Raw genomic sequence first — 14,519 nt, 5'->3', positions numbered from 1 at the left:
TAAGAAACTCAACTTATATTGATTTAATAGGAATGAGTTGATGAACTTTGATTATATTACAACACTGAAGATACACTGAAGATGCATGCAGTCATGTCATCAGGAATGACTAAAAAATTTAACAAATCAATCAATCATCATTTATCAGCCTATGATGAAGATGGTAAAAGAGACCTAGCAGGTGAAGTCAAAGCGACAGCAAATTTCTCGGCCTTGGAATATTTCTTGTACACATTCTGCAATTTATGCCCTGGAGCTCCTGAATGAAGGGTGGCCAGCATCTTGGCACAGTCCCTGCAGCAAAATCAAGTTCGTAAATTTATTGTAACATTCTCTGAATGTAGGATTGCTCATCTAAATATACGAAGATGACGAAAATTTGAAAGTAAATATTACAGTAGCTGTGATTCTGAGAAACCAGTGTAGCGCCCAAGAGTCTCGGTCCAAGCTGGACTCTTCTGTAGAGTGAGTCGAGCCACATAGACAGCTGATGCGGCTATCATGGATGAGCAAAATGATATGGAGTTGTAATTCATCAGAGCTAGCTCAGCCAGAAAATAGACCATGTTCTGAATCTGAAAAACAACCGTTTATATATTATAATTAATAATTAATCAAATTAAAGATGTAAGTAGGCAAAAATGGCTAAAGGGATGGCGAAGGCTTACTTCGTTATCAGGAATAGAGGCCTTAATGTAACGAGTGAGGAAAACATATGGTGTCGGAACTGTTAGATACCATTCTAATTTCCCAAGTATGGTCTTCTCCATCTTCAGAATTTGTTCATGGCTATATGCCCCTTCTGATATGCCCACAAAGTCGTTAACCTGACCGTCAAACAAAAATTACATGTAAGTGATGCACAAAATCTCATATGATATCGGTCTCAGAAGGGTAATTGCAAGTTCCAAAACAGGTTCAAGTTTCCAACATTACCTCAGGAGCCCAGATCTCTTCATACTTGCAGGATATCAACATACAACCAATTCCCAAAAGCTGCAGTTCCCTCCTAGGCACGGCTTTCAACGACAGAAATCGATCAACCAAGTTGATTGTGAGATAGAGGGTCTCGGGAAAAAGATTGAATCTATCATGAACTTCAATCAACCAATCAACTAGTATTGCCCTCATTTTCTCATTTATCTCAGGTTGTGATGCCATGTAGTCATGAGGCCGACACTCGTTCTGTCAACAACAACAACAGTATTACCAAAATCAATGAGAATGGTGTAACCTCAAGAGGGAATGGTGTAATGTTGAACTATTTTATGAGACGTAATGAAACGATACCATACCTCTGCTAGCTTATAGAACACATAGAGGTCGTCGATATATTCAACTACAGCCAACTCATTATCCACATCAGAAGCATCAATATCAACTACTAGATCCTTTGGCTTGTTAGTCAGACCACAAGCAGCCTACAACCAAAGATAAAGCTTTATATAAATGACTCGAACGACAACTGTCCTTTGAAAATAAATGATCTTAATCAAAAAAAAAAAAGAAAAAGAGTTGACAATTTCACCTTGCTCCTAGCAGTGAGCACAGCAGTCATAGAAGGAGGTTTCTTATTCTTCTTAACAATTGATTTCTCATTCTGTACCGCCTTCACCACCTCTTTGTGCTTCACTTCTTCAGTATCAGGACTGATGACAATTATTTCTGGTTCGAGCTTGGCAGTGACCACTTTCTTCGTTGGTGGCTTTGGGACCGCTGCTGCCTTTGCAGCCACTCTAGCGCCTCCAGCACGAGCCACAACCTGAAAGAATCGAACACATAAGTTGATAAAGGGTTGCCTAAAACAATGTCTTTTCCAAAACTAATTTAATGTATTCAGGAAAACTAATTTAATTAGGAAAAGAGTCCTTTAGGAATGAGTCTTTAGATCGGTTTAGGAATATAAACTACCTTGTTCTTGTTGTCTACAGCAACCTGTGCATTAGCAAGTAACTTGGCACCGAAACTCCTACAAACAAAGAAGGCTGAACATCAGAATTACCGAAAAATAATTAAATTGGAAGATACAATAATACGAGAATATAGCATAAAGGGAAGAAGCCTTATGAGTTATAGCAACCTTGTAATGGGTCGTGGCAGTTTGCTTTCGACATCTCGAATTGTGACAAGATTGCCAATATCATTCAAAACCCTCCTGTTTTTTGCCTGCACTGCTACATTTTTCTGTTTGATACCACCATTCTCAACCATTGCATCACCTGTCACAAATCACAATGCAGCCAATAATTCTCAGAGAACTAACCCAATCAAAAGATACACCATACAAAAGACATTAGAAAATCGAACAAAAACAGTTTCAAAGGCAATACACTCCTACATACAAAAGACATTAGAAAATCGAACAGAAACCGTTTCAAAGGCAATACACTTCTACATACAAAAGACATTAGAAAATCGAACAGAAACCATTTCAAAGGCGATACACTTCTACAGCATGACTACAGTAGTCGAAATGCCCACGTTTCGAAACCAGAGAAAACTATTGCAAGAATCAAACCCTAAAATTCAAAACCCACTTAAAACCTTGCAGATTCTAATCAAATACATCAACCCAGATCATCTTTTTCGATATATCATACGAAAATGAATCTCTTTTAGTACTTCTTCAGTAACACTATTTGATACCCACAAACTTGATCCAACAAATGCAACCCAGAAATCAACAACAAATCAAGAAAAACTAAGAAATCAACAACAGTTCATCCAAAATTTGTTCAAAAATTAAACAGTACCCAGAAAGATTAACTACTAGTTTTCAAGAAAACACAAACTTTGAACTAATTATAACATAATATCATCACATAAATTGAAATAATCAGTAAATTAAACAATACCCAGAAAAAATCAATCCCTGATTTTCAAGAAAAACATGAGCTTTGAACTAATTATCAATTAATCAGTAAATTAAATAATACCCAGAAACAATCAATCCCTGATTTTCAAGAAAAACATGAACTTTGAACTAATTATCAATTAATTTATCACAGAAATTGAAATAATTAGTAAATTAAACTGTAACCAGAAAAGATTTAACTAATAATCACTAAATATGATCAAATAAATTGAAAAAATCAGTGAAGTTAAACAATACCCAGAAAAAATTAACCGCTAATATTGAAGAAAAATATAAACTTTGAACAAAATTATAACATAAGATGATCAAATAAATTGAAATGAATAAGTAAATTGAAGAAACAAACCTGTAGATTGATGCGGAGCCATTGTTTTTGACGCCATTGATTCGGGGATGATGAAGAACTGATTAATTAACAAAAACCCAGAAAAAATAAACAAATAAACAAGAAATTAGACGGTTTATTAATCACTTTCTCTCTCTAATTTGTGTGTTTTTTTTTGTGGGTTTGATTAATAAATCTGATTGTTGAGGAAAAATGAAGGGGGGGAAACTGATTAAATGAAGCGTGGGAGAAGTGGAGAAGTTTGCCCTATTTTACAAACATGGTTAGAAAGGCGGTATCTTGATGCTTGGCAACGGTCATATTTTTTTGAAACTTGGATGGATAGCCTCCTTAGGCTCTTTGGGTTGTCACTTGTGCTTTACAATGGCTAGAATTGGCCACGGGCCTGACCAACCTCGAGGCGGGAACGGGTTAGCCCATGTGAAACTAAATCGGTATGTGGAGTGAATGGGTTGGGTCGGACTGACTTAGGCTTGACCGGTTGACCCTAAACTGTGGCAGTGGCTAACTTGGTCGGGCCTAATGGATTGGATCAATTAGGTTTTTTGGGTCGGGCCGGGCTAGGAAAGGCATACTTTGAATGACCTATTTCATAGACCGGTCGGTTGGGTAAGCTAGTGGGTCAAGCGGGCCTTGCCAATGGCGATCCAATCGTCGAGCCATGCCGAAGCTAGAGTGGTGAATGAATTACTCGGGATAATTTTAGGACGGATCATTTCGAGAGTGTATTTTTGGTTGGATAAGGTTTGGGCTTGGTTGGAATTTGTTCTTATAATCACATTTCGGGTACAAATCACTTTTTGTAGAATTATTTTGTGTACTAGTTGAGACTTGGTTTAGTCATTTTCGGGTCAATGGTTGGAAAACATTACTTGGTGAAAATTGTGACAACTACAATTTTTTTAAAGTGTGGAAAATTTGATTTTATTTCGATTAAGTTTAGGTTGTATCAAGTTTTGGATACAATTAAGGTACTCATTTCGGATCTTGGGTCTAATGTATCAATTTGGATGTTTCAAATTGATTTATCAATTCAATGTCTTTTGCCATGAATCGTGGGAGGGCATATTCGAACATCATATCTATTATCCGCATTGCCTCATCATAACAACTACGCTAAAACTTATTCGATGCCATACTTCATATGTTAATTAACAAGTATTCGATGCCATACTTCATATGTTAATTAACAAGTTGTTCGATTGATCGGTAAGATTGCACTCTCAAACTCGATTATGCTCACTTTGTTTAAACTCGATTGAGTAACCCTTTCAGCATGGTTAGGTTAAGTTGACGAGTACTCTGTCCCGATCATTTGTTTTTTTTTTTTTTTTTGGCACAAAAACCAAAAAGTGGGAAGGGACCCATTTGTGGATATTGTCACTGAATGACAAATTCACAAGTGTACAATGAGCTATATAGATGATCAAATTACCCTTTATAAATATTCCTAATATATAATGGTTAACAAATAAATGGGTTGCCTAAACATGGAATAGGTAAACAAATGAACCGGGCAAAGGGGGTATGACAATCAAAATTTCATGCTCTACTCTCATACACATGTAGCTAATACAATCTGTGAACTACAACAAACCAAACAAATAATAGATGGGAGTAGCAATCAACTATAACCAGTAATTAGGCAAATAAAAACCCATGCCTAAATTAAGGAATGCTACAAGATTAGTAGAACACATTACAAGCCATTCTCCTATAAATCACCTAAATCACACACATATACACCTAAAAAAAATCACACTCGGAAAGCCGTAACAAAATCAAAAATAATAATAAAGGAAAAAAGGTTAAGATGGCAGCAAATTTGTAGAGGGTTCAGTGCTTGATCAGTTATGCTCGATATTAAGCTCGATCTTCAGGTCCAGCAAGTACCATCTAAAGAGCAAAAGAGCAGAAATTTAGTCTCGAGGGAAACCCGAAACTTTGGTAGTCAAAAAATGGAATCTTTTAGCAAATGAATGGCATAAAATGAGAAACATGAATGTTATGTTTTGATATTTTGCATTTACAGACTCGTGCTTAGGAAGAACGGGATATTGGAAGACTGTTTTAAGTTGATGTGATGAACAAATAAAAGAGCAAATTCTTACATGGTTGTCAAGAGCATGTTTTCTTGCAATCATAATGGCAGCATTCCTGTCTCTTTCGGACTCAAATGTTAAAACGTAGGAAAGCCCTTTCCGAACTTGCCAAAACAATGATTTGGAAGCCGCATTGCCTCCTCCTCTTACACCGCAAAGCTGGATCATGGAGTACAACAGAAAGTCAGAAACTACTTGGAGTTGCAGTTATATAGATCAGCATCGTTTTTCAACAAGGACTCAAATTCTATTCTTTGGCTTTGTAATATGATGGAATAAAGAAAGTTAAACAATCTCGACGTAAATTTCATTACGGGTCATCTGGAAACAATACGGCGAGTTATAGTCTAGGTATGTCTCACACCTGCATGGATGTAGAGTAGGACTCTCTCGTCTTTGTCATCCATCCTCTACACAGCTTTATTCTTGATTTTCCCACGTGGAGCACATGCACCGAATGTGATGGATAATCATGTGCATTCATCTGTGATATAACTACCTGAATGTTTTCAAACAAAGATGTAACATGGTATTAGTGTGTGCATTACAATATGCCGAGGTAAACCAACATATTAGCCACGATGACAAGAAAAAGAGATTGCGAATGAAATAAAGCTTATTAAAAAATTGATCACAACAAGGTAACCTCTATTCATATTTTGTATACTTCCCTCTATTCCAGTAGATTGTACTCGTATACTTTTGAACGGAGTTCGTATACATATTGCTTTTTGAGTCATTTTGGAAGTTTTGTTATGTCAGATGTATAATACCGAAATGTACAATATCTGTTGAAAGTTGGAAAAGGCTCAAAAAAGAATATGTATACAGCTTGTTGGAATTGAGAGTACTAAAACTTGTCGAGAGAGAATTTTTCTAACTGTACAAAAAACATGAATAAAGTATCGTACATGGAATTCGGTATTGGACTTCCGCAGAAGTGACTGCACGTGGCTCGTCAATCCAGGAGCTGTTATAAAAGGTACATTAGTTTACATACACGACTCGCTATTCATAGGAGTATATGTAATACAAGCATGGGAGACAGGAGAAAGGGTACCAACCAGGCTCAATGGGAGCAACAGTTGTCACTGGAATTGTCTGTGTATCAGAAATGACATCTGCTTGCAAAAGTTTGCCCACATCTAACGGTTCTGGTGCGTATATAGGTTTGTTGGCTCCTATAAATGAGAATATGAATCGTCAGATTACTTCTCCCAAAGCAAATACGGAGTAACAAGTTATTATCTGTTTGAACTGAAAGAGAAGCAGGTTGCAGTTAACTAGTTATTTCTAGGATAAATGAGCCAAGAACTGGCATACAAATTACAAACAGCCATAAGAGATGCAGATCAACCAATACCTGATATAACTTCTTTATGTTCTCCCTCACACGAAACTCGATACCACTGAATTGAACATTTTGAAAGATCAGGAGCACTGTTGGAACGAGGCCGAATCTTAATACATGAGCCTAAGGTTTGAGCACCTTCTAGCTGGTACACGCACAACCGACTCTCCTCTGCTCGTTTGCTCATTGCCAGCTGAATAAGAGAAGACGGGAAATTTAATTCCTATGTTCTCAGCAATATTCATCTTACCATCTGAGATGAACTCCATTTTTTCCTATTACAATTACAGCATAAAGTGATAAATAGGAAACAGAAAATAAACCTCTTTCTGAAGCTTAGCTGAAAATATGGATTTCTCTCGGAGTTGCAGCCTAAGCGCTCGAAGTTCATGTTCCATGTCCATAACCTATGCCACATAGCACACATTTAGATACAATGTCGGAACAACGAACATCGAAAGAAGATGAATAAGTAATACTTGAATCAATCAACTAGTTAGATGGATTGGCAAACCTTGCACGGTTGATGCATCATTTTGATTCGTCTAGCATCTTGAACCTCCTCAACTAACTTGTCCACATCCTAACATTATTTAGGACCAAAAAGAAAAGCATATGAGATTTACAGTCGTACAGAAACCCTCTATTAAAAGAAAACTCTAACCGTATGTGAAATGTCATACTCCGTACTTATTTATTTACTACTATCATCGCGATTTAACATTGATGAAATTGATCTGACTGACTGACTCATAATTTTGAACATCTACTAGAACGAACTCTGTAAACCACTGGGAAGTGAAAAAACCTTTTACAAACCTGCTTTCCCGACGTCTGAGCTAATTTTTCTTCTTCTTCAAGAGCCTCCCCAAATCTTTGCACCACTGCTCTAGCGCTCTCAATTTCGGCACATGCAAAGGATCTTTCCTGGTTCACTAGTCTTTTAGCATCCTCAGAAGCCTATAAAATATGAAGCATATGAGCATTAGTGCCATGACAGTCTAGAAAGGAGACTACGCACCTTGCAGTTTTCAAGGCACTCTCCATCAAATGACCAGGAAGTAGAGAAACAATCTATACGAATGCGTAAAAAATAACAATTCCATGGACTTCTCTCAATAAACGTGAAAATTTCATATTTTGATTTCATTCAGAATCAATGAACCTTTAGTACTACAGGAAATTTCATGGCAAGATGTTGAGAGTTTAGAAAATAAAATCGCGATACCAAACTTCAGAAACCATACCTGCTTAAGAAAGTTAGCCAGCTTGTTGACTTCAAACTTCTCCTGAATTAACTCTCCTTCCTTTTGAGTTAACTTAACTGCCAAAGCCTCCACCTGAAGCAATGGAAGTCGATCTATAAGCATAGAAAGACGGTGTGATGTCAAAGTTCTAAGGCGAAACGAAACAGAAAGGTAGAAATGTAGAATATCCACTTTCGATGCCTTCAGGTGCCAAATACGTTACTTTAGTCTAATTCATTATTAGCATGAACACACTATTTAAAGATTAAGATATCGAAACAGTGTAAGGTATTGTAGACTGCCAAGACAGTTTAACACACATTAAGTAAAAGAAGAGTTCAGCACAAATGCCACGGATTAAATCAATTGGCAAACTGTAAGCTGCTGGCAATCTGAAACAGAAGTATGAGCAGATCTAACATGTTTTGTCACACACGCTCAGCATATGCAGATGTTGGCCAATTTAACTTGTAAAATAATCGGGCGGATAGGTACTCATGACCTAGGTTCGAAACCATCAGCCTGAAAACTGGCATAAAGAAATGTTTGCCTCCCAAATGAAATTAAAGGCCTAAAAAATACAAACAGAATCTCTAAAACGCACCACAAATTTTTAGAAAGAAAAATCAGTAAGGGCCTGAGATAAATAATAGAGGAGTACACCGCAGCTGAGAACTGTGGACAGTTCCATCATAGCTTCCTAGAAATTGTAACAGAACAGTAAAGTCGAAAATACTCGAAGGTCCAAACTACCACATCAGTTGTGATCGGGTTAAAACTTTAAAAAGATCAGCTCAAACGAAAGAGGAAATAGAAGACTGACCATGGATATGGCTTTCTCTACATCTTCCTTGTTTCTTCCAGCCATGCATCCTTTCATAAACTCCAGAGCATCTCTAAGCTTTTTCAATAGAACATGTCCCTCCAATGAAGGAATCTCCCTAAGTTTCGCCTGAAATCAAGGAAAACATGTCTAAATATTTTCACCCTTAATTTCCTTAAGTGTTTCATTTGCTAGTAAAACAGAAGGAACTTTGATGTAACCTCTTCTGATAGCTTAGCAGCAGCAGACAAATTCTTATCAAATTTACTGGCAAGATCTCTAACTGAAAGGCGCTTGTTTTGCTCGGCTAATTGAGCAGTTTCTTGTGCAACAACCTCCTTGAGTGGTGGAGAATCAGGCTTAGGCCTAGGCTCTTCTACAATCTCATTATTGGGCCCGATCATATACTTCGGAAACCCATCAGATGGAAAGCTAACGTCAGCTGAGACCGACATAGCTACATCGTCATGCTCCTCATACTCAATCTCAGGACTTACCCTTGTCATGTTAGAAGAGGGTTCTACATTACATAAAAATAAGACAGAGAAATCAGTATCCAACATTGCTACACATCACAAACTAGAAGAATACGATTCAAGAAAGATTATCCGACAGAACGACATGGTGCATATAAAAGAGCATCCACTATGGTAGGAGCTCCTTCCCAACACGATCAATGAAAAAACTTAAAATGACGATGTTTTAAAATGAATCTCACATTTTCTATCACAGAAAACCAAAGAAACAACTTGTATAAGAAGAAGCTACTCCATGAGGACCTCTCGTTAATCACGACAGATTTGTTAAAAAACAACCATAGGTGAATCCTTACAGTCTTTCCCAAAGTTTATTCAAACTCGGATCGATGAACTAATTTTACATAGTTACACTCGAAAAAAGAATAATCTTTGCAAAATGAACATGTTCCTAGGGTAAAAATAACATTGTCCTACAGAAATTGTAAAGTTAACAGAAGTTCACGGAATTTAGCTATCATGACAATGAACAAAATAATTCATACACATTCAAGCGTGGGGAACCACAATAAGTAAACATCATTTTAGCCTGTTCCCCAAATCTAACAGTCAAGATTATGACATATTTTGGACATTTTGTAAATGTGGTCATATGTTTCATTATCTACTGGTGCAAATGCAAAATTACAAGATCATTTTGTCACAACTGCAGATGATCGCGAACATTATTGAATAAGACCGTCTCATATTTTGGTTAAACACTCATCTATTAGGGGGCGTTTGGTATGGGAAAGGGACTGTCTCACCCAATAATTACTAAAATCATAAATACAAATACCAGGTTATTTGAAAAAAAAAATAGGAAAATACAAAAGGTAAATTTACACTAAAAAGAATGATACTCCCTCGGTCTAAATCATTTGTTTACCTTTGATTAAACTACTCCTCAAAAGAAATAAAAAAGTTAAACAAATGAATGAGACGGAAAGAGTATTACTTTAATTAACCAATAAGCATCCTAATTAAGAAATGATTAACACAAAGATGATAACTTTAAGGTGTAAATTACAAGATCTTTCTTTCACAATTCCAAAAACTCTTAATTCACAAATGCAATTCATAAATACAAAACCCAAAATACAAAAAAAAAAATTAAATTAAATTTACTCTGAAAAGAAAGATCTTAGTTTAATACTGGTAATTAAGCAATAAGCATCCTAATTAAGAAATGTTCAACACAAAATATGATAACTTTAAGTGTATAAACTTCAGTTATTACATATTGTTTACCTTTTATATTCATTATGACGGGTATTTTAATAAAAGGTACATAAATGATCGGAAGTAACTTCTGTCAATTTTACAGCAGAAAATGATAGTTTACCAATCAAACTTAACCATTCTACACAAATCAGAACTTGACAAATCACTGTCTATCTTCCTAAAATGGAAAATACAGCATGCAAAAATAGATAACATTAAAAATCCAAAAGTAATTATCATATAAAATAAAATCATAATAAAACCCCAAAAACCCATATAAAATTACTAAATACTTGTGTAAGACGGACTTATACCAGTATATTGTAAAACGGGTTTTTTAACAATAAAAAAACCCAGAAAAATAACATGATGAAGAGCAAAAATAGTTGAGAGACTTACAGTTGATTGTACAATGTAGTATAAGATCACATTAAAAATAAAAATAAATATAATAAGAATAATTATTATTTTGCAAATTATGGTAAGGGAATTAAACTATTAGAGTAATGGGAAAATAGAAAGAGAGAGAAAAAGGTGAAGAATTGAGCAAAGTAGAAGAAATAGAGAGAAGATGATGAGATAAAGGAAGGTTTAGCTGTTGATGATGTTTGGGGGGGAGAGGAGAGTATTATTCTTGTGCTTTTTGCAAAGCAAAATGTTTGTTGGACAAAAGAAAAGAAAAGGGAGGGAAAGATATAATAGACCAAGAGGACAGACAAGTCACTATAGTTCGTTTGTGACTTTTGTTTTAGTTTGTCAAGTAAATATTGTTCAAGGGTCGTCTGATTCAACCCGGTTAACCCGTTTGTTTGTAGGCCCAAAATCTCAGGTGAGATTGTGAGCTAGCTCATACCCGTATTTGATCGATCATGTCTAATGAAAATGGTTGTTTTTAATGTTTAAAAAAATAAACTATCTTTTGGTTTAGTTAAAATTATCTTTATCATAAAAGAGTTTACACTGGGTCGAGATAACGGTGTTATGATAATAGGTGGTTTTGAGTGAACGTGTATGTGTTGGCTGTACCTAGACCTGGCCATTGACCGGGTTAGGGCATGGCTCGATTGGGCCCGTGGTAATGGTTGGGCCGGATTGGATCATGCTTAGCCTTAAAATGGTTGGGCCTAATCTTTTTTTTTTAGCGGATTTGGGTGGGTCGAGTTACTGGTAAGCCCTTGGAACAAAGACTCGCGAGGTGAGAGGCGAGCCGAGCTTAGTTACCAAAAGTCTTAAATATCACCTTATAACTTTACAAACTAAACATATTATTAAAGACATACACTTCGCTCCGCTCTCTCTCTAACCTTTAAAAAAAAACCTAAAAAATCAATCTTTTGCTCCGCCGCCATCACCTTCCCCACATCGCCAACCCTTCTTCCTCTACCTAATCGCCGGAGATGGGTCCTCCCCATGGCCTATTTCCGGCGATTAATCTCTTCTCGTCCCTCGGTTAATGCTCCCCCTGTTAGATCTTACTCCCTCGTCGGTTTATTGAGCGGATCAGCCCGTGGCCCTTGCTGTGGGTTCCATTGACAATCAGATGGATTTCTCCGGGCAGGCTCGCTTCAGCTTTTGTAAGTTTTTGGGACCCGTGTTCATGTTCGGGTTGTGTCAGTCGGCAGACGATCTGTCCCTCCGGATCCTTGTCCTGTCACCGTTTTTGATTGCATGCAACCCAGGTGTGATCCCCCCATTTCCCCCACACCTGGTTCGTGTCTTTTAGTGTTTGTTGTTTTCGGTCTGTTTTAACCCAGGGTGATCCCCCCATCCCTGGGTCGGGTCTTTTTGTTTTTGTTGTTGTCGGTTTGGTTTTGATGGGGCTTGTCTTCGTCCCTTTTTTCTGTCTGTTGTGTTGGTCATGGTAGACTTTGTTTTGGTCCTGTTGCATGTAAGGCGGTGGTCCTGGGAGGTTTCGTTAATAAGTGAAATGGGTGTCTTTGGTTTGGGCTGCTGCGTTTTTGTGAAGTCACGGTTGTCTCTGTAATACTCCGTATTTATAGTCTTGGGGGTACTCTATCGAGTAGCCCTTACTCTGTCGAGTAAGGGCAAGTTGCGCGGATAAATAGTTTCTGACCTGTTGGGCACTCGATCGAGTATTTGGGGCACTCGATCGAGTAGGGTACTCGATCGAGTACCTTGGGTACTCGATCGAGTGTCCAGGTTTATCGGGGAGTTTTCTCGGGTTTTGTTAATTACGCGATTAAGGTATATAAACATATTCGTCTTTGTTTTAAAACACTTTTGCCAAAACCTAAAACCTGTTTAAGAGAGAAAGCAGTCAGTCTTCTTCCTAATCGCGTTCTTGACAATTCCCGGAGTTCAGACGGTCGAATCGTATCGTAGTTTGTGTCGTTGGATTCCTTGCGTCGAGGGTAAGCTTTTAATATAATTTATATTATGTTTTGATAAGATGGATGAAACCCTAATTTAGCAATTGGGGGTTTTATGAGTAGTAATTGAATGGTAGTCTTTATGTGTTATGTATGATAGGAGGAGAATTCATAGAAGAGGCGTTTTGAGACAGCTGTAGATACCGTCTGCGTGTTGTGCTTTCGGGTAGGATTTCTACTCGTATTAGTCCCATAATGGGTTATTGGTGATGTCTGTAATTAGTTGATTGATATGACGATTGTGATTGTGATTGTGATTGTGATTGTGGTTGTGTTTGTTGATGGTTCTCGAGATGCGTTCTCGGCTGAGTGGGGTCACTTGCGGGAGTGATCTCACGCCCTAGTTTCGCCCTTCGTGGAACCCGCCACGGAAGGGGATGTGCACATTAATGGACAGGGTTATCGCTCGTACGATGAGCGGGGCTTAGGTGGGAACGGCTGCGGTCCCCCATCGGCGTGGCGGGTCCAAAGTGGACGATCGATGATTGAGACGGTTGGTTGGATGTGTGTGTGTGTGTGCGGCAGTTCAGCTGTCTGTTTGTCTTATTGCTCTTATCTTTATTGATTGTGTGATTAGTACTGACCCCGGTGTTGTTTTGTAAAACCTGCGGTGATCCATTCGGGGATGGTGAGCAGATATTGAGCAGGTATAGAGATGAGTACTGGGATAGCTGGGATGGCCACGACATGACGATAGAGTCTTCCGCTGTAGTTTAGCATTTGTTTACATTTCGGTTGAGAATAGATAGTTTGGAATAATGTATTGTACTTTCAGTTTGGGTTTCGAGGATTGTACTTATTCATTAAACTACTTATAATAAATGTTGTTTCTGTTTTGTCTATTTGATTATCATACCTCGGGCGACCGAGATGGTGATGTCTTCATACCTGAGTGGTCCTGGTAAGGCACTTGGAGTATGGGGGTGTTACAAATGGTATCAGAGAGACGATCCTGAAACCTGTAACCAATGAACTTAATGAACATAGGGAGTCAAATAAAATGAACCCGGGGTAAAAGTTGTAGGAGCTAGTGCAAAGGCTTGGGAGACGTCCTAAAGTCGCAAGGGGTCGCCCTACAACTTTGAACCGGTCACGGGGGAAAGTGTTTGTCGAATATATGTGTGTTTGGTTAACTGGTTTATGAATGTGATGGAATGTGTTAATTGTTGGATGTTGAAGTAGAAAGTTGAGCATGTGAAAGAAAGTGGTGATATGAGGAAACTTGTTGATGAGATATATAGAACTGTGGTTGGAATGAGAAACATGATGGATGATTCATAATGTGACATAATAATAACATGTGAATAGAAAGGTTGTGTTGTATACGTATATTTTGTCTGCATAGAGTTGTATGATAAGTTTATGTACTTTTCCACGATTGTTCATGGGTATATGTTGTAAGAAGTGTGTAGCTGTAATTGATGAATTAGTTGGAAGAGATTAAGTAAGTAATTGCATAAGAATATGAAATTCATGGGTGGAGCATGTTTATGTGGGTAAATCGTGATTGACAAGTTAAATAACCTATGTGCATGATGAATGTTGTTGCTTGATTTTTGAAAATAGTAACATATGATTACGAATACTGGTTTTATGAGTTTTGGACTGGTTTTGTTTGCTTGGTTGTTGTTTAAGCCGTTTGGGAA

General features: G+C 37.5%; 2 protein-coding genes across 3 annotated transcripts; both read right to left on the bottom strand.

Annotated features, from left to right (window-relative positions):
- LOC141642021 (G2/mitotic-specific cyclin S13-7-like) lies at positions 1 to 3,544 on the bottom strand. Its single transcript, XM_074450683.1, has 9 exons — positions 3,222 to 3,544; positions 2,081 to 2,219; positions 1,912 to 1,969; positions 1,529 to 1,762; positions 1,296 to 1,421; positions 937 to 1,185; positions 669 to 827; positions 397 to 575; positions 1 to 294 (listed from the first exon to the last, which is right to left on the bottom strand). The coding sequence occupies exons 1-9, from the start codon at positions 3,256 to 3,258 to the stop codon at positions 150 to 152; spliced, it is 1,326 nt and encodes a 441-aa protein (XP_074306784.1). The 5' UTR covers positions 3,259 to 3,544; the 3' UTR covers positions 1 to 149.
- A 1,205-nt stretch (positions 3,545 to 4,749) lies between these two features.
- Positions 4,750 to 11,203, bottom strand: LOC141642020 (stomatal closure-related actin-binding protein 3-like). Of its 2 annotated transcripts, none has more exons than XM_074450682.1 (13): positions 10,883 to 11,203; positions 8,966 to 9,264; positions 8,745 to 8,873; positions 7,922 to 8,014; positions 7,494 to 7,634; positions 7,189 to 7,257; positions 6,998 to 7,081; positions 6,687 to 6,867; positions 6,388 to 6,504; positions 6,235 to 6,293; positions 5,688 to 5,822; positions 5,333 to 5,482; positions 4,750 to 5,117 (listed from the first exon to the last, which is right to left on the bottom strand). In XM_074450682.1, exons 2-13 carry the CDS (start codon positions 9,248 to 9,250, stop codon positions 5,085 to 5,087), a joined length of 1,476 nt encoding a protein of 491 aa, XP_074306783.1. In that variant the 5' UTR covers positions 9,251 to 9,264; positions 10,883 to 11,203; the 3' UTR covers positions 4,750 to 5,084. The 2 variants fall into 2 exon arrangements, with proteins under 2 accessions (XP_074306783.1, XP_074306782.1); XM_074450681.1 differs by having other exon boundaries at positions 8,966 to 9,429; positions 9,494 to 11,146.
- Between the last annotated feature and the right edge of the window lie 3,316 nt (positions 11,204 to 14,519).

Source organism: Silene latifolia, chromosome 2 (genome assembly GCF_048544455.1).
Source record: "Silene latifolia isolate original U9 population chromosome 2, ASM4854445v1, whole genome shotgun sequence".
NCBI classification, from domain to species: Eukaryota; Viridiplantae; Streptophyta; class Magnoliopsida; order Caryophyllales; family Caryophyllaceae; genus Silene; species Silene latifolia.
The sequence above is the reverse complement of the archived record's forward strand: the minus strand, read 5'-3'. Positions and strand labels throughout refer to the sequence as shown.

What these genes read in the sequence shown, in the direction of transcription:
- LOC141642021 (XM_074450683.1), bottom strand. Translation starts at nt 3,258, where the DNA reads ATGGCGTCAAAAACAATGGCTCCGCATCAATCTACAG. An exon ending in TGTTCTATAAGCTAGCAGAG is followed by an intron (nt 1,186 to 1,295) that starts GTATGGTATCGT and finishes TGTTGTTGACAG; the next exon opens with AACGAGTGTCGGCCTCATGA. An exon ending in CCTCTATTCCTGATAACGAA is followed by an intron (nt 576 to 668) that starts GTAAGCCTTCGC and finishes GTTGTTTTTCAG; the next exon opens with ATTCAGAACATGGTCTATTT.
- LOC141642020 (XM_074450681.1), bottom strand. Translation starts at nt 9,307, where the DNA reads ATGTTGGATACTGATTTCTCTGTCTTATTTTTATGTAATGTAGAACCC. An exon ending in TAGAGAAAGCCATATCCATG is followed by an intron (nt 8,015 to 8,744) that starts GTCAGTCTTCTA and finishes CCATTGCTTCAG; the next exon opens with GTGGAGGCTTTGGCAGTTAA. An exon ending in CTCAGACGTCGGGAAAGCAG is followed by an intron (nt 7,258 to 7,493) that starts GTTTGTAAAAGG and finishes AAATAATGTTAG; the next exon opens with GATGTGGACAAGTTAGTTGA.